Genomic DNA, 20,139 nt, shown 5'->3' on the forward strand with positions numbered 1-20,139 from the left:
GACAGTGTGTCAAGATGGTCAAACACAAATGAAGTCCTCTGCCCAGAAATCCTATTCTAACCTACTTTCTCTCCCTATTGCTCAAAAGTACATATAAATCAACTAAGACCAACTTTTGGGCCTTGCCCAAGGAAATGGATGGCTGCTGGTTTCTTACCTCCACCGTTGTCTCTTTACCATATGGTCACAGTTAACAAAACATAGTGTACGGCTGGAGTGCCATCCCTGGGTTCCCTCTGGGTCTTTCAGGTTCTCCTTGAAGCTTCTGTCTCTCAGTCTTCCTCCCTTCGAGGAAACTTTCATATTTCCCCTTCCCACAGTCAGGGCTTCTTTCAGGTTCTTCCTCTCCCCGACTGGGGCTAGCGTGTGTTTGTTTCCCATTCTGTGCTCCTTGGTTCTTTCACCCACACTGGGCTTCTCTCACTAAGGGCTTCTTGCTGTTTCACTCCCCACTCTGGGGCTTCCCAATTATTCCCACACACCTGGCTTTTTTTCAGTTTCTTTCCCCACTCTGGGGCTCTTATCCGTCTTCCTCCCCTCTCTGGGGCTCCTTCATCTGGCTTTTCTGCCCGCCTTTCATTCCTCGGAAGCCACAGCATACCTCGATCGGATGAGCGGTGCTCCCTGGGAGGGCTATGTAGGCCGACTGCCTTGCTTCTCACCGCAGAGCTGCTTACGCAACTCCTCAACAAGACTCTGTGGCTCTGGGTGTCACCTCCTGGTTCCTGCTGGCTCGGTGTGGTAGATTGCAGGCGGTTCCTCCTGTGGGCTCTCCCTTAAAATGGGGAGTAAAAATACTCCCAACAAAAATGGGAAAATAGGAGTTTGTCCATCCATTTAATCACACAGCTCCATGGATTTTTGGACCAGCAGCGCACATCTGAAAAGGTAAAAATGTATATTTTAGATTGCATTAATAACTTGGTGCAAAACTTATTTATTACAAAACATTTCTGTTTTACAGTCAACATTGTGCCTACTGCTTTTTAGTTTTTTCCAGGCAGTGCTTTGCCTTCACTGCATATGCTTATGCCAATTCAGATGGCATTATTTTTATACTCCCGATCTTTTGGACGTTGTATGTAGTTTCGAATGGACCCATTGCCTGGTTCAGCTGCGTGCAGGAGCCACTGGGTGGCAAACCTGAATAGGTGCTTTGGGAATAGATTGCTTTCTTCCTGGAAACGTCTTGATTCCTAGATGCAACAATTTACTTTTCACTTTTTTGCTTTAATTTCGCCATTACTTTCTAACACCGCTGGTTGGCAGTGGATAGTATGGTTGTGTTATTTCGGTGGTTTAATTATCCCGTTTCCTTTATTTATTTTCTCTGGGTGGTGTTAGTTTCCACATTTATTGTCACTGGGTGTTGCTACTATGATTTTGGTTGGTGTTCTGCCCTCTCTCATTCATTTGGGGCAGCAGGTGTCCCACTGCAGAGTGCACTTTTGTGTCATGACCCCATTTCTTGATAAGGTCTCGTAATACATTTTTGGTCTCCTGATCATTTCCAAGCCTCCTTGAATTGTATGGCCCGAATTGATTTGTAAGTACAGTTCTAATTACTTTGGAGTACTGCTACTCATATTTGTCAGTGTTTTCCTATTTATATATTCCCAATATGTTCTTTCAGGAGTTCCTTTCCTCCCCCTGATGAAAACATTTATAACTAAACTTAGCACATAGAAACAGGTCAGTGCTTTGGAAGTACCCTGAAGACATTTACAACAATGTATTCAATGTGTTCTCCCATTGGCTACATGTATTCATATGTTTGTGTTATTTGTTCTAGTTGGAGAATTGTGGTTGTGATTCCCCACACAACACCCTTGTTGTTTGTTTGTCCATATGTGCAGTATGTTGCTAAGTGTTTTTTGTGGATATGGAATGTCTGGATGTGATGTATGTGATGTTGAATGATTTCCCATTTAATTTTTGACATTTTTTGCTCCTGCAAGTACTATTGAATTGTGTTTTTTTGCATGTATTGTAAACAAAATGTGTCAATTTGGCTGTGCCAGAGAACATTGCAGCACACAAAATCTCCTTACCCTGCACTCACCACCATGGAAGACTGCCTCCAAGGTCTCTGGCTGCAGTAAAGGTGCAGAAGTACAACTCTGACACAGAGGTGGCATATTGGTAGATATAAACATTTATTTACAACACCAAAAGGAAAAGAAAAGCCTATCTTTCACTATTTTACTATGAGGGGTTGCCCTACTTCAACAAAAAATGCTAAGGACCCGGACAGGATGTTCATAAAGTAAAATGTCCACCATCCTGTGTTGAAACCTATTTCTGTCCGATGCACTTTCAACTAACAAACAAAAACTGGATGTCTTATTCACCCCGAAGGTGCCTCCTCTCACTCTGAATGTAGACTCCAAGGTACAGCTCTTGTGCAAAGAATAGATTGTGAAATGTTCATTGCTTGCATGTTCAAACTCACAAAAGCACTGTCCCTCAAACTCTTGGGAAGAACTGCTTCCTTGAATCTTGCTTCCACCAGCAGCTGTCATATAGTTCCTCAAATCCTCTGGCGGAATCCTTTTCCACTGTTCATTTAAACAAAGTACACCTTTTCAGTCTTTTAGCAGGTCTGGTTCACTAACTTGCCAGACTTGACTTCAAAACTTTTAGTCCCAAAAAGATATTTGCTTTGTCACTGGTTTCCTGTTTTATTTCTCCTTTTCTAATCAGGGTTTCCCGACTGCTTCTGGGCCCCAGCCCACTTGATGTAGTTCTCTCTGTACCAATGAGGGTCTTCAATCATATAGGTCTTAGACGCTGCTGCACACTGGCAGGGCTTCTCCGCTTTAATGTGGGTCCCAGACCCTGCTGTTCTGCTTATGCTGAGTTTCCTTCTCTCCTTTGCCTAGTATGCACTTGACCAGACTCGGTATACTGTCCTGCCAGGCACCTTCCCACAGAGGCGTCTTCCTAATATTGGTATTAGTATCCTCTCTGTTATCCCTTTGTAATCTTTGGAAACTTTTATCTGCTTTACAAAGTTCTTGCAACTCTGTGAAATACTGCTTCCATCCCCTTGTGCTCTTTGGGATGTATATGTGTAGTCTACAAAGCTTGTATCAAATATAACTCCTCTTGTATCCCTTTGTTCTCTTCACGATATATCTGTGTGGTTTATAAAGTTTGTGTTCATTATAATGCCACTTATATCCCCTAGTACTCTTTGTGATATGTCTGTGTGGTTTACAAAGTTTGCATCAAATACAATGCCAGTTATATCGCCTTGTGTTCTCCTCCAGCTCCCTCACTGCTGTAGCCATCGGTCTGACCCTTTTCCTACCTTTGTGAAGCCTCGGGCGGCCTCCAGTCTCTTTGCATGGATAATCATAGCTTCTCTGCAGTTGCAGTGCTTGGCATTCTCCTTCTCCTCGTGGTTCTGTAGCTCCGGATTCTCCCTCGCGTCTCTGGCTGCCTGCGCCTTCCTTCTTGTTCTCTTTCTGCTGGTCTGGCTGATTTACTTCCTGCCAGTTCTATCTCGCTGGGACCTCTTTGGTCGCCATGGCTCTCTGCGTACTGGCTCTCAGTCTTCATGTCCCTTGCAACGGGATGAGCGTCTCATTTCGTGTTCCTCTGGGGCTGGTTCAATGGACCATCTAGTCCTTCTTCCCTTGTTACCATTCGCACTGCCTCTTGACTGCTGTACTGCGTGTGTTGGTTCTGCAGTGGGTGTGTGCCTCCTTGTTAAATTTTTCCTTGTCTCAGTATTCTTTTGCATCAAGCTTGGGTAAGTCTCCCTCTTCCTCGTCCCAGTCTTATCAAGGATACCCTCTAATTTATGTAAAAAAAGGGGAAGGCGAGGTGGCCACTCCAGTTCCTAGTCAATTATACCTGATGCAAGAAGTAACTGGGTTAAATCCCAAAAATTAACAAGTATTAACAGGGTTGAGGGGTGTTGGTTCCTGGTCACCTGAATTGTAAAATTGTGATCACTAAGCTACCAGAATCCTTTGAGACTGAAAGAGCAACTAATTAGTAACACCTGAAAAGAAATACAGTCTCCCTGGTGATTGTTTGTGACAAGAAAGCGCTTGGAGGAGAAGCACAACAGAGCAACTGAACTGCAGCAGATGGGATTCAACCCTGTTAATACTTGTTCATTTTTGGGATTTAACCCAGTTACTTCTTGAATCAGGTATAATTGACTAGGAACTGGAGTGCGCGCCTCGCCTTCCCCCTTTTGTTACATAATACCTTCTAATTTACTATAACATATAGTGGTATGGGGCACCAGAGGGGCTTGAATGGGGGATGAGGTGAGTGGGGACACCAAAGGGGTAAACTGATACAGCGTTCTCCCAGGGCCATAGTCACCAGTTCCATGAAGTATCTCCCTCCCCATGAGATCCACAAGCTGGGTACCACACCAAGAGGGAATGTCGGGTAGTGGCCTCACCTCCCTGGCCTCATGGAAAGGGGTCTCCCCCATGGAAGAAGTGACAATACCAATGGATTTGTTACATCCCCCGAAGGATCACCACAGTACACAACCACAGATAACTTCCGCACTGCTCAGTGTGCCTTTCTTAATTGTGTGGTGAATCATTTACTGCATCAGAACACACAAGTGCTTGAATGGTCTCCTTATCCCATTGTGACCACCATTGGAGGCTGCCTCCCTGCTCTCTGGACAACAGAAGGATCATCACAGCCACAGGTTACAAAGCAGACTTATAAGCCTGCATAACAGCTGTCATCCAAATGACAGCATTTATCAGATGGAACAAATATAAAGAGGTCCTCTATAATGCCTACGTAAACGACTACACTCATCACTTGCACGCTACACTGTCAAAATATCCCTCCCTCCTGGAATAAACGTCCCTAATGCCTGTCCTCCCTGATTAATGGATTGTCATAAAATAGAATATTTTAACTATCTGTTCTCTGCTTAAACATTTCCATATTCAACCTAAAAACGAATATCATACGTGAAAATCGATAGGTATATTTTGTGGGTGACTAATCCAATTTATGAATTTTTTTGCAGGATAAAGAAGTGCGAGCCATCTTTCTTAGATTATTTGCACAGATATTCCAGGGATACAGGTCATGCCTGCAGCTCATCCGAATTCATGCTGAGCCCGTCATTCATTTCCATAAGGTACAGTTGCAAATAAAATACTCCTACTAAGCTTTCAAAAATGTTACTATTTGCACATCATTATTAAACACAAAAATTCCACTTGGCTCTTTTCATGTCCCAGAATATATGCGTAAATATTGTACTTTGTAGTTTATGAAAAGATGTATTCTCCTAACAATCCACTGGTGCATTCAATCATGTTTACTGGTGCCCGTTCGATGCATTGATTCTATAAACCTTTGTATTTCTAATAAATACTCAAGGCACCACTATCTTCTGGCTTTTCTCTCTACCAGCCGACTATGACCACCTTGGGAAATCCTGGCTCCCATCACATTTTAGAGTCTGGGGATAACATTATGCAGGCACATTGACAACTGCCTCTGAGGGCCTCATGACAGTAGACCAAATACATATCAAGTTTACCCCCCCCCCCCCCTCCGCTTTAACAGTCTGAAAGACAAGAAAGCAGGGGAGAGAAGAGGCTCACAGAGAGGTATGACAAATCAAGTAATAATGAGGAATTAAGGTGCAACAGTGTTACTCAGGATCACTTCTCTCCAGGTATCTCAAATTCCTGGAATTTAAGTGGGGCTCTTCTGGCTCATGTAGAGGGCTGTGCCTTGGCGGCATTAGCACCCTCATCAGTGACAATACATCCAATGGTGTGTGTAGAGTGCTGGATTCTGTTCCCTCACCAAAATCCACAATTCTTCAATCAGGAGAGGAACACTAAGCATCCTCGGGTCAAGTTGCCCAACTCTTGCAACAACCTTCCACCCGATTGGTATGATTGCTACTCACTCCATCTACTCTACACCTCACAAACTTTTTGAGATTCCAAATCAATGCGTCATCCAATCTCACAGCATTTGGAATGGTTTCGGAGCTCATCTTATGCTCAGAAAAGTTGACAACATCCTTAGCTGTTGACCAGCTTTTCCCTACCCTTAGATGGTCTCTGCTATCATGAGTTTCTCTTAATTATAGACTGCACCTTTGTCATAATTCCCCTTCTAATTCCCCTATTCTGTATTGATGCTCTCCTTAACCTCATAGGGGAAATCTCATTAGTAGCCGTGGCATTGCCCCTTGCAGAATTCAGTCTAGAATTCAAATCCACCCCTCACATCAGACAAAAATGTGACAAGCCTGTGGCCCAGATGGGAGCAGATCTTGCACTCCATACCATGATTTTTACTGCCCTGGTGATATTGAGATTGTTCCCTAATGCATGCTCCACTGTTCCCGCCATCACCCGATTGAATCGTTCCACTTGTCCAATACTCTAGAGATGGCATTGAACCTCCACTTGATTCCTTTCTGTTTCCACACTTGGCTACCTCTGACCCCTTGAAAAGGGGACATTGACACCCATTATCTCTTCAAGTTAACCCTCCTGTCTGAAAATATGCTCCAAAAATAGTATGATTTCCTCGCTATTCACGTGTTACACAAGTTTCACTTCAGGCCACTTGGAAATTTGGTTTACCATGATAATGATATACCTTTTTCTCTGACCCAGTGTATACTAATGGCCTAGGATATTCATACCTAAGCATCTACAGGCACCCTCTGGGGAAGGAATGTGGCATAGCTCATGACACTGTCTTAATACTTTTGTTCGAGTTCAGACGGGGCCATCATTCTCTCTCCAAGGGATCCACACAAAGCTCTACTTATAGCCACCAATATTTCTCAGAAGGCTTTTGTTTAGTCCCCATAATCCCCAGATGACTTTCATGGGAGGCATGGGCCAATATGTCTCTGATAGATGGTGGGGGTACTAGCTGTTGCCCGTACCGCAACATTTACTGCTATTGATAATTCATTTCTTACTTCCCAGAAGTCAAAAGTTAATTGACTACAAACCTTTTTCCCTGGCCACTGTTCCTCGTCCATTGGGTGGCCTTAGGTAAAGCTCAACTTGTTTTGGCTATTCCTTCCAGTTTTTGCAGGCTCACTTCCACTCTCACTCCCAACCACTTTATTATTATTATTTTATCATATTATATATTTTTATAGTGCAAACGTAGCTTGGGAGCAGCAAAGTACTGTACAGGTCTTGGAGCAAAACACTGGAAAAGAAAATGTACAAAGTCATAGTGTAACAATTAGCAAACATTTTCAAAGTACAATATATGGGTCGGTGTGCACAAGATAGCTAGAATCCAGATTTACTCAATGTGATGTTGGAAGAGTCGGATCCACAGTTCTTTACTAAATTGACTGAGACTTTGAGGCCTGCTGTGACCCCGAATCTGCTGGTAGGCAGGTAGGTTTGTTAATTGTAAGCCTTTGTTCTGTTTATGGTGGGAATTCGTTAATGTCTTTATCTCCTTCTTTTCAGGTGCGAAGGTCTTGATGCTGGCATGCCGGATGGAGAGGCACGCTTCTAGATAAGAGAAAGCGCGAAGCGCTGCACCTTTATTGTCTTTTAAAGCTAACCTGTGTTTTCTTCTTCTTCTTCTCCTCACAGGCCGCTGTGGTGCTGCGAGTGGATGAGAGCGCAATGAAAAACAGGCCCCCGGAATCCGTTAAGGTAAGTACAGCGCTGTGTGGTTATTTAATATTGAATGCGAACCTGAATATGCGTCTTTTCCTTTGCAGATGTTGCTGTGGTGCTACGGATGGAAGCCTGGCGTAGCACGATGGAATTCAGGTAAGAATGATGGCATTCAATGTTTTGGAAGCGCGCGTTCTAATATTGTTTTTCCCTTTCTCGTTATTGCAGGTCGCAATGTTCGAACAGCAGCTGTGGTAGCGGTTCGCTGGAAGTCCTTAAGCTAGTACTCACAGGTGAGTGATGTTTCTTCTTCTCTCAGTTTCCACAGATTACAGCCCAGTTGAGATGCTGAGTGCTGGATGGTGTTTTCTCAGGTAAGACAGAATAATCTTGTTCTTGCAGGATTACAGGAAGATGCTGAAGACCAGGAGCTGGACACGGTGAGTGTCACGCTGCGGGTTGCAGAATAACACGGAGCGTGTTCTGCAGTCAGGGTGTGGTTTATACAGCCCAGGTAAAGTAGTACCAAGGAAAGTAGTTCCAGGCCTGCCACACCCAAAGCACTAGACCGCATGGCTTGGTTCTTAGAACTAGACTGCGGGTGCTTCCATGTTGGATTTAAAGGCCCATGTACATAAATGGGACCTAGTTTGAACAGCCCTTCCTTCCTACATATAAACCTGGTGCCAAAGGTGCCAGGACTGGCTTCAGGAGCCCTTTTGCATTGGTTTTAAGGCCCTCAGGGTTCTGGTGGGAGCCTACTTGTGGCAAAACCTGTGCCCCCTCACAGTGTTCATGACAAAGTTATTATGGAATTAGGCTAACCCGAAGAAAGCGTGCACCTCTCATTTATCTGTTGGCTTTGGTGCGTCCTTTATAGCTTTCTTGTTGTCCTTGTGGGTCATCATTATTTGTTAGACTGCTGCCGTCTATACTAGTCAAAAATGGCATTCTTCAGTACCGGTAGAGTCCAAAAGGGCTGATGAATGATGTTAAATGTCTACAATTCTCCATTAAGGCTTTCAGTAATAAGCTGACGAAAAATCTAGGGTGGTGAAAAGGTCTGCACCACACACACAGTTAAACATGTATGCAAAGATAGGCATAGGAAATATGTGTATCAAAATGTTCTTGTTGAAGAATATAAGGTGCAAGCATGCTCTGACTTTGCTTTTCTTCTTCTGAGCCCACCACTAGGGGACTTTTCCATTAAGATTTATGGGCAGAATAGTGTTGCATCTCACAAGTTGTTCAAGTTACTTTTCCACTTTGTCTCACACGGTTAGTGGAATGCCTCTAACCCTTTGTTGTCAGGTGTCATGCTTTTGTCAAAGATATTTATTAAATGAAACATTTTTGTGAAAATGCCTCTCTGACCCTACGCTAAAGCAGAAGGTACCTACCTATAAACCAAAACTAAGGATCTAAGGATCTGTCTGTGTCAGGATGTCAATAACTGAAAAGCCGTCCTTGTGTCCAAAACAGCCTATCCTGAACCTCACACTGCAAAAAAAACAATACAATTGTCTAAGGAAAATGTCTTCAACTTGAAACTGGCAAAAAGTGTTCACAAATAAAGTAAGAATAATTCTAACAAAAATGTTCTCCAAGGTGGAAGCCCTTGGTTCCAGAGGGTGGATATCTTCCCCTGGATTCTTAAGTAGAGTAAAAATAGTCTCTCTTACTACCAGTTCCTTTGTTTCCTGCTATGCTTCTCAAGGTTCACATTTCAAACATAACTTCTGTGAGTGTCTTTCTTTAATAGAACTTGCTTCTTGATTTCCCAAAAAACACTGTTTTTCTTTAAAGCAACTTTCTCCTTGATTTGGAAAATCAACACCAGTCTTTCCTTGGTTCAGCCAAAACAATGTTTCCTTAAAATCTCTGGAGTTTGCAAATTGCCTGGTATTATACTCTCCTGCCAGGTTCCCTTATGCAATGCTCAGTGCCTGGTGTACTCCCCTGCCAGGACTTTTTTTTATATGTATTTCTCAATTGCTTGGTATTTTGCTAGCCAGGATTTCTCATGCGTTTTACAGTTCTCATGCTACCAACATTGTATGTATTGTTCTTGGTTTCGTAAGTAGGTTTGTGGTAAGGTTTGGTCAAAGTTTGCCCCACATTTCCACTTTAAGTATTCATAGTTCATTTGGGGGGTGTACCTTGCCTTTTCTGAATTCAAATAATTCTTCAAACAATTCTTCAATGTTATTAGGTTAAACCTACTGTTGCTGCGGTTTCCCAGAACGCCCTGGGGTCCCCACTGGCTTCAGGAATACGCACTGGCTTTCTCCAGTGTCTCTGCTCCCGTTCGCGCTGTTGCGGTTGCTGCTTTCAGCCGTTTTCCAAACTGGAGGGCATATACATTCTGCCGGCTTCCCTTGCAGCTGCGCAGTCTCACGCTTGCTTTCCTGTAGCTTCCCGGAATGGAGAACACTTTTAACTTGCCGACCATCCATGGCTTTTCTCGCAGCTTCCAGCATCTCCACAGCACTTCTGTCTATTGTACGGTGTCATTCCCTTTCAGGCGGCGGCCTTCTCTGCTCTGCCACACCGGTATGTGATCTTCGCGTCTCTGAGCTCAGGGATAGGAGTCAACGTCTCCTCCTGCACTGCCTCCTAGAATAGTGTGCCCACCAGGTTTAAATGTCCCACGCACAGGTGCTTTACAAAAATGACTAGACTGCATCTTAGGTTTCAGGCTCTTGGTATTTTGTTCAAACTCCTGCATCCTCCTTGTCTCAGTACTTGGGGGAAATCTGGGAGTTGAAGTCCATAGGAGTTATTGAACAGTTCTTGCTGATTTTACAAAAAGGTACTTCAGAAGAAAAATATTTTGTTGGCGTTGTATGTTTATGTGCTGTAGTTAGGCACTTGACCAGAAATATGGGAAGAAGATATTTCTTTACTTCTTCTACAAAGGGGAACAAGCAATTGGCAGTATGCCATGAGGGTCTTTGGTATTAGAGGGTCTCCTTCATGGAAAAGGGTCTTGGGTATTAAAGGGTCTTCCTCGCGGGAAAGGGGGAGATGCTGCGTCTCATCCACTGAAATCATGACATCTCCTTGATAGTTGCTTCCCCCCATCCATGTGATAATCCCTCATAAGCCACCCCCAGGGTCAGGATCAGGTCGTGGCTGCCGTCCCCTGGCTACATGGGAGGTCATCACTGCTGGGAAAACAGCGATGAGTGCATCGACTTCATCACACCTTCCTCTCACATCTCATTAGGCCTCTCCCAGCCACCCCCCTAATTTGATCCTCGTGTCATAGAATGAAAGGGGGAGCATGTAGCATACCCAAAGTGACCTTCTTGACTCCAGCCTCTCTCACCTAAGACTCATCCTCCTTTTCTGCCACTCCCTGCTACTTTCCTACTAACCTCTATATATAATCCAGGCTTCTCTCCAGAAGGGTAATTGTCTGTGGTTGCTGGCTGTACATGTTTGTCAGGGTAGCCGGTGCAAGTTGCCCCCGTAGTGGAGAAGAAGAATTCTACCCTGCAATGTAACCCTGTGTCTGGATACAAATGAACCAGCACCAGGGGTCAATTGCTTGGAAGAATGGACCCAACCGCGTTGTCCAAGACTCGCTTCTTGCACCCTTTTGCTTTGCAATAACATCAACATCAAAGAAAAGCCGGAACAATTCTGCCACAATAAACCAAAACACAGAAATCTTAGTACTTACAAAATACCAGAGTGAATAGGAAAAAACAGGAATATGGACAGACACTTCTTACCATGGAATGGGTAGATGATATTCCGAATAGTGCAAATGCTCCCAGTAAGACTGCCAGGTATAAGGGTTGTTGGGACTATTCCTGCAGGCACGCAGACGCCTATGGATAGGAAGTCCAACAAGGAATACCCGACGAAACGAGGACGCTCCACCCTCACCCTGTGATGGTACGCCGGCAGTCTCTAGTCCATACTGGGGTGAGATGAGGAGGAAGGCACCGGCAGTCTTTTGGGGCACTTGCAGCCGTGTAGATCCGTGTAGAATAGAAAGCAATCCAATGAAGTCCGGGTCAGTACGGGCTGGAGACCAACTGTGATGAATCGTGAGCCAATAGCAGTCCAGAGGGCAGTCCGGGTCGGTAATGGGCTGGCAACCAACTGTGATGAATCGTGAGACAGTAGCAATCCAGAAGGCAATCCGGGTCAGCAACGGGAAATCCTTAACAATGACAAGGCGTAAGGCAGCAGACAGTCCTGGGAGAGTTCTGAATCGTCAGCCGGAGAAAACACAGCAAGAATGAAGCCTGTAGCAGTTCGGAAGGGCATTTCCAAAAAGGTAACATGAAAGCAACAGACGAGAGGGAAGAACACAATGGATGGGTAAGGCAGGGCGGGAGTACACGAAGGGAAGGCTTGACTTTTTCGTGAAACCAAGATGCAGAAACTCAGAAGGGAATTCAAAAGGCCAGGCAGGAACAACAAAAGGTCAAAAAGCAGAAAAGAGTCTTGAATCCAAAAGACGTAGCGTACTTCAAGTAAAATCAGAAGCAACAAACTGACTTCACGCTAGAGTTTAGCAAGCTACAGTCACATGACCATAACGTGCATCTGACGTAGATGGAGTCAGTGTCCCTGCCCCAATTTCCATGGCAACTGCCACCGTGACCAGGCATAAGAAAAAGTGTTCACGAACCTGGTGCGGCAATGTGTTAACCTCCTTTTTGTTTTACGAGGAGGAGAACGAAACTGTAACAATGAGGGATGGTGTAAAGAGCGCATTCCGGAATGCACCGGTTGTGTCTGACAAGATGAGGACGGCACTTGCTGTGTAAGATTCAAGACACACCCACCTCGATTCCTGACAAGGTTGCATAATTTCACACTACCATTTGAGTTGAAAAGGATATCAAGAAATTCCTTTTGTTTTTTTTAAGGAATGTCCTCATTCCCAATGTTAGCCTGTTTTTAAGCCTAAATGTAGCTTCGCTAATTCTGTTGCTAGGACACACTGCATGAAGATTTTCATTTTTATCATCATCCAAATTGAGAACAAACCATAGCTTGATACCCTTAGGTGAATGAATGCCTGTAGTGTTAACTGAGAAACAGTACACTTAACTTTGGCTCGTTCTAGACCTCTCTTTCTCTTACTAAGAGATTTGAATATGTTGCATCGTTCCTGGCTCCATATAATATGTGTACTTGCCAGTTTCAAAATACTTTAAGATTGCTAACCTTTTGTAAGTGCATATGACAGAAATACTGCTGCACATCTCAAATAAAATTCTGTTATGCTTTCCAATTCTCATATCAGTTGTGTCCATTGGTGACTGGTTTACTTCATTTTTCTACTATTAAAGAAATAATCTCATTGTTGTACAGTTCTGATTCCGAACTGACTTCCCCTTTGATTTCAAGACAACAAGCCAACACGCATGTGCATGTAAGTGTTCTAGAGCTGCCTGAAAGCAATATTGTTGTTGTCCACTCTACTTCTGATGATTTAGTAATTAGTTGGTATGCTGGGAAATGGTTCCATGTGATTTAGTAATTAGTTGGTATGCTGGGAAATGTTTCCATGTCTTTTTCTTTGGCTGTAAGGTGGCAACATGGCATATGAGGATCAACAAAAGGCTTTTAGGTGTTGTTTGGTTATTTACCCACTCAGTGTCTGCCCATGACCCTGCTAATCCCGATGGCCATTGCCTCTCGCTCCCTGCCCCTCCTCTCCCAAAAAACACGTCCTCCCAGGATCCCTTTCTCTTTGAGCTAGCTTTATGAAGCCTTAACTTCAAACTTTGTGCTCAAATTACCTGCCAATGTTTTTCAAAGCAGTCTTCTGAGAGTTTGACATAATTTATTTATTTTTATTTTATTTGTTATTGGTTTATATACAAACCTTTACAAATGTTTCAACATTGAATAATATCAATTGCAATTAAATTTAACAATGTATATAAAAGAAGGGTCCTAATCATGTAAGTTTAAAACAAAATGCAGATGTGAAAAATCATATAAAAGCAGAACATTGCTGTGTTATTTGCTTGTCATCTAACTATGCTAGATATTCTAATGAGTCATTAGCTAGAATAGACATGGCAAAACATAGCAAATGCCAATAAAATGTAATTAATTCGCAAATGTTTATATGCAACAAGTAAAATTACTCTATAAAAGAAGAAAAAACATAGTCACACCATGTACTATTGAGTAAACAAGCCTCCTTATATGCCTACTATGAGGTTCAAAAAGTGTAATTTCACTCATTCACAACAGATGTTCATCTATCTTATTCCGAGTGCAACATTTTGAATTCATGTCCGCAAACACATAACCAACAGGCAGTTTGAATACCATTAGTCATCGCACACATAACATTCCTGCAAAATGGCAACAGTATAAGTACTATTTTCATCGGGAGACTCATGAGCCATTGATCAATGAAGTAATGTTGGTCAGCACAAGTACATCGTTAATGCAGGTTAATAATTTTGTGAGTGCTAAGATTAAGGAGATATTGTCGCCCCACATAACACGAGCAAACATATAGTTCCAAGGCCAAATCTTTCAAGTGTCATGTTTCTCGAATTATCAGATCGCTCGCAGTATAAGACAAGATGTTTTAGTGTTTCTGAAGCGCTATTGTTGCTACAAAAGCGACACATGTTGTTTATGAATTTACCCTCATATTTCTGCCACATCTGTATTCTCTTGATGGTATGGAATTGATTAAGTTTAAAGAGCATAAATAAAGCATGCGCTTTATCGCAGGGAAATAGCATTAGATACCTAGCTCGTGGTTTACTTTTTTTGTGAAGTGTGCATATTTCACGTATGATTTGAAGGCAAAGTTAGTTTCAATGGTTGAAACTAATCAAGTTCGAAGTGTTTTTTTTACTCATGGGGAGGCCAAGCGCTAGATCTTTGTTGACTTTAATTCTCAAAAGAAGGGTCTCCATGCTCTCTTCAAATTTTCATAGTGAGGGTAGATTTGCTATCTTCAACATTTGATTTAGCGATTCAAACAGCGAATTTTGTGGGGGATTTAACATTTTGGCATAGGTTGATAATTTACGCCATTGAAATTTAGATGACAGTGAGCGAAGTCCTAGTTTGTGGTGCAGGACGTAATTTGGGAATCTCATTGGTAAACCCAAAGTCTGTTTCCACATCACTCCTTGCATGCGATCAAGCATGGTGTCCAGATTTAGAAGACAGATGTCGAGTCCATATAATAAAATGGGCTCAACCTTCAAAGTATAGAAGTCGATGGTCAGCATCAAAGAATATTTACTATACCTTCTGTAGATAATCTTCATTTGAGATAACAGAGGCTTTAATGTTTGTTGCAGGTTTGTGTGCCACATATTAAGTGAATTACAATCTAATATTGTGTAGCCGAGGTACCACAATGAGTAAGATCTTTCCATAGGACTACCCAATAGAGACCATTTGAATGTTTTAATGGACTTCTATTCTTAAAGATGATAATTCAAGATTTAGATGGATTAGCATGCAAGTTGTAATTCTCTGCATATTCAGCAAAGGCATCGTGTTTATTTTGAAAAAGAAGTGCTATGAGCACACCAAATTACTGTGCCAGAAAAAAATATACAGCTGGATCCAGAAAAGTATTGACGTGATCATAAGTTTAATTAATTTGCCCTTTTAAAACGACACATGTTTCGGCAAGGTGCCTTTCTCAAATCAGGGCATGTCCAAAGCTGTTTCTTTGGGCCATTGAAGTAGTTTGGATGTAATTAATTACTGGGGTAAATCCCAATTCTGAAAATGACGTTCCCGCGTCAGAAAGAAAATGGGCCATCATTTTCTTTGCGACGCGGGACGCGAGAACATCAAGTTCAATCTGCAGTTCACTATGTGAAGGTAGTATCGAAATGGGGTCGCTAGAGTCTGTTTGAGGTTGCTCTACCGCGCTTGCAATTGGAAGAGTACTGCAGGACATGAGACATGAGCAGAGTTGTTTTCAGATATTGTGTTTGCATCATCGAATTGAGGTTGAGCAGCTGAGTTCAAAGCCAGGTAGAGATTGTCTGTGTTTGCCTGGTAACGTGGCGACTGATCAAAATTTGGGCCGATACAGGCGGGACATTACACGTGGTAACAACTGCTCCCTTTAGCGTTTTGTAGCATTCAATGGGAAAGAATTTTGACATAGTTACCTGTTTAATTTGGCCAATATTTTTAAAGTAGTGCGGCGGGACAGTTATCACATCAATCGAAATAGATGTTCCTACTAAGTCCTTAGGCCTTTTTTTGTTAGAGTCGGGGTGTGCAACGGTAGAGGGTATTCTGGTAGCCTTGTTCCCCAGCTGTGCGTCCTTGTCCTTGTCTTTGACTTGGTATTTGTGATCATTTATTTGTATTTTGTTTATTTGTGTAGCACGCCTGGCCGAGGGGCATCTGGGCGCATATCTTAAGGTTATACAGACAGGTACATTTTACAAACATAGAATAGGTAACCGTACAGTAAAATATGTACAGGCATGATAAATATTACAGAGCTGTGTGTGAGTTGTCAACATACAATGGTTTTGCAGAGTTACATACAAGTAATATACAAAGGTGCAGTCGCGATGGAGGTTAGGCCTAGGCGGCATCGAAGACGCAGCGACATGGTGTCTCAAATGTCTTAAACTGCGAGCCAAATAAACCTAATACAAATACACATTTTAATTCTAGTAGTATTTTAGACTCATTCAAAATGTGAATCTTCTTTTGAGAGGTTACATATGCTTTTTATGGTTGAGTCATGGGCGAGAATTTTAGTTGGCATAACATTTTTGTTTTTTTTACCAGAAAGTTCTTGATTTAATTCTTTGTTTTAATGTTTTTGGGCTCTCGCAGCTGCACGCTTCATTTTGCATGAGAACCATCATATAGAGGCTTCATGCTGTTCTGGAGTATTTGAGCAGCCATCTAAGTCAAGTGCTTCCCTTTCTTCTTTGTTATTCTTGTCAATTATGTCAATGAGCGGTTGTTATTGTGGGCAAACATGAACCCCTTCAATTTGTTTAGTTTACCAATAATCTCAGTGACAGAAATCTCAATATACGAATTTCCAGATGAGTCAAATCATGACCTTTATCGAGGAGATTTAGAATTTTCGTTAGCACAGGAAAAGAGAAATGATCCGGGTTGTTTATATTAGAAGAATGATGACTGATATTGTGCAAAGTATGTAAGTCTACTTATTTGCTCAATTGGTGGAGATCAATCGATATCTCATTTTGGGATTTGTCTAAATATTTAAACGCACCACACCGGCTATTGGGTGTTGATTTCTTTTTGTGTAGGTAGGGGAGCTGGCAACTGGACACAGTGTTGCCATTACTTTAGTATAGCCGGAATACCCTACCTGTTGATAAGGGGTGCCATGAGCGAAGTTGTGAAGACAGACTTCATCTATGTGTGGTGGAAATAAGGCAGCTGGGGTAGACGGGCCGAGTGAGAGGCAAATATCCTTTCCCCACTCTGCCTTAACAGGGGGTGCCAATAAAGAGATATCTGTTGGTTCAGAGTCAAATTGACTGACACGAGGATGGATCGCATCGGGAGAAGAGTTGGTCGTTTCACTAGAGCGTAATTGGTCCTGCTCATTGATATTCCCTAATTGCATCTCTTGGCTAGCGTTAGCAGAGCAGGGCAATACATCAGAGGACAAAATTAGGCGTAGGGCCATATCAGCAAGAGACAATGCCTCAACACAAATACAAGATTCAATAGAGGGGATTGGAGGTGTGAGAGGTAAGAAACTCCCTGAAACGGCCAATCCCTGAAGATTAGGAGGAGCAGTACTACCTGGATTATTCGAATTCAAAGGAGGCTGCACTATTATAGAATTTTGCATCATCGCATCGCTTGCTTAAGATGGCACACAAATATATTTGCAACTTCGTAGTCCTCATACCATGGTCAGCTGAATATTCCACTAAATATGTTTGCTTTATCAAGGCAACAGTAATTGCGGTTTGTGTCAACGAGTAGCGTCATTACACATGATAGTGCCAATCCACTATTACCCTAGGGCAGACCCTAGCGAGGACGAGTTCTAGTACCAGAGTTGATGCTTGGAAATACACCTGATACAAATAAACAATAGCTGATCAGTGCACCATGCGCGAAGGTAACTTATGTTTGAAATACACTTAGGAACAAAAGTAACAGTGGTATGCTAGGCACAAAGGCGAAATGAAAATGAATTGAATTAAAACGCCATGAAGAGTTTTTCTATGTAGTGGCGTTATACAATGATAATCGTTAGTTGAACAAGTGAAATATCAAACATACGTTACCTTAGCATTTACAACAGAGGGGGTGCAGTTGAACAGGATCTGGTATCCTAACAAACACAGCACACATAAGTGTAAATAATGTGAACACCTAAACCAGAATGGAATGCACGGGATGAGTCTCACCATTAATTGAGCCACTAAGATTAAGCACGGATTAATAGAGCTGTACTGCCATTGCGCGGCCCAGAGCCAAACAGGCTCAACAGGTACTTGCGATGGTACTTCCTGTGGGCGCGCGTGCCTGTGCCTTATGCAGTGGAAATGAGGTAATGAGGGGCAGAGCTTCTACAAAACTGGCAAGAGAAACAAAAAAGCACGTACGTTTTCTGTTTAAAGTATAAGCAAACAAAGTCCAAACAGAGACTTCAATAAATATTGTTGAGTCCAAATAAACAAGACACACTGTATCCTCTGACGAGAAGGCGCAATATAAAGTCCAAGAGCTGAAATAGGAGGAGATTCTTCTGAGCTCTTGCAGGCTCAATAGGCATTTGCTAGGCCGCTTCTTCTTCTACTTGCTGATAGATTTGTATCCATCTGCTGTGATTTTTGGATACCGAGGCTTGAGCCTCATTACTCCATCTTCTCCGGTTGAGTATGTAGTTGTGGGTTTGTATTCTTCTTGATCTGTGTGGTCTTGTCACAGTAGGGCTGGTTTCACAGGGTCTTCACAGTGATGGGCTGCGGGTAGCGGTCGAAGGGGTTTGCAGTGGTGGCAATGAGTGTTCTGATCAGAGGGTTCGGGTTCTGATCCAGTCCTTGGCAGAAGTTCTTACTCTGCTTCGCTAGATGTTCGTCCAACATCTCGATGTCCAGGTCTCTGTGAAGGTCTGCTATCTTTGTGAAGATTGGAGCTCCAGACGATATCCGCAGGGCCTTGTTCTGGACTATCTGAAGATTCTTCCGGTGTTGCTCATGGCAGGTCATCCATGCTGGGGAGGCATACGTCAAGGTTGGTCTGATGATCGCCTTGTAGATGTTGATCTTTGTCCAGAGGGGCATGGACTTGGTCTTCACGAGTGGGTACAGCGCTGCCATCTTTCCTGTTGCCTTCTGCTGAGTATTCTCGATATGGCTTTTCCAGTTGTTTGCTGTCCAGGGTCACACCGAGGTAGCGGCTGCTGCTCTCCCATTTGATGGTCTCCCCCTTGAGGCTGATGTGTAGCATTTGCTAGGGCACTTCCTAAGGGCCTTATGTAGTGGAAATGAGGGGCAGAGCTTCTACAAAACATATTCTCTGAAGAGACGGCGCATATAAACGCATGTTGTAAAGTCCAAGAGCTGAAATAGGAGGAGATTCTTCCGAGCTCTTCCGAGCTCTTCCAGGCTCAACAGGCACTTGCTAGGGCAGTTCCTGGGGGCGTGCATAATTTGACATAATTGGAGCTGTAAACACTGTACTGGTGTAATAAAAATGGCTTAACCTGATGTGCCTTTAGCCACTCGATTTATAAGCATGCTGCATGTCCATTTGGCATGTGTATAAGTATTAGGCATTTGTCAGGCACTGCTATTATATGCCAAAGAGCTCACACCATTTTACAACTGCCACCATCGTTGGCCAGTTAATACCACTGTGGCACTGCATGGAAAATGCATATCTCATGCCTACACAAAGGCCAAACATGTTGGCATTGGCAATGCTTGTTTGATCTGTGCTTAGAATGCCGGTCTTTGCCTGGCTAAACATTGATAATGTTTAAGTACTATCGTTTTCTGGGATATTTTTGTATTTTGAAACAGTGGAAACCACCCACGCCCCCCCTTTGCCTTTATCCAGTCCTTATTCGTCTTCCCATTAAAAACAAATACTTAAAAATATTACTTTTACATTGATGCAAAGACATGCTACAGAAAAGAGTATCTTAGATAATATTTACTTTACTTATCTCAATAAAGCAGGCGTTTAAAACCTACTGCACAATTCTCCAAATGATAAGGACCACCACCACTTAGTTGGTTTTCCACATTCTAAGTAATTTTCAGATTGGCCATTTTATCTGCAACATCAACTAGGCATGCTTCCAGGAGCTGATATGCACTAAGCCCCTGAGTGGTTCTTGGGACTCTAGATATCTTAATTTTTTTTTAATCCAAAAACATATTTGGAACATAAACACACACCCTCAATCAACACCACTACCCAACCCTTCCCCAACCAACACCGGCTAGCTGGAAAGCGTTTCCAAACACTGTAAACCCTCGGGTAACATTTGCTATAATCCCTTAGGCATACTGAA

General features: G+C 42.8%; 1 protein-coding gene across 4 annotated transcripts in view; it reads left to right on the forward strand.

Annotated features, from left to right (window-relative positions):
* SBF2 (SET binding factor 2) overlaps positions 1-20,139 on the forward strand; it is a 2,983,421-nt gene that overhangs the window by 1,434,713 nt on the left and 1,528,569 nt on the right. For all 4 annotated transcript variants that reach the window (XM_069623660.1, XM_069623661.1, XM_069623662.1 and 1 more), the window contains exon 11: positions 5,021-5,134. In XM_069623660.1, the coding sequence (XP_069479761.1) occupies positions 5,021-5,134 (114 nt within the window). The remainder of the gene's footprint in view (positions 1-5,020; positions 5,135-20,139) is intronic.

Source organism: Ambystoma mexicanum, chromosome 11 (assembly GCF_040938575.1).
Source record: "Ambystoma mexicanum isolate Mex_15411 chromosome 11, UKY_AmexF1_1, whole genome shotgun sequence".
Lineage (NCBI taxonomy): Eukaryota > Metazoa > Chordata > Amphibia > Caudata > Ambystomatidae > Ambystoma > Ambystoma mexicanum.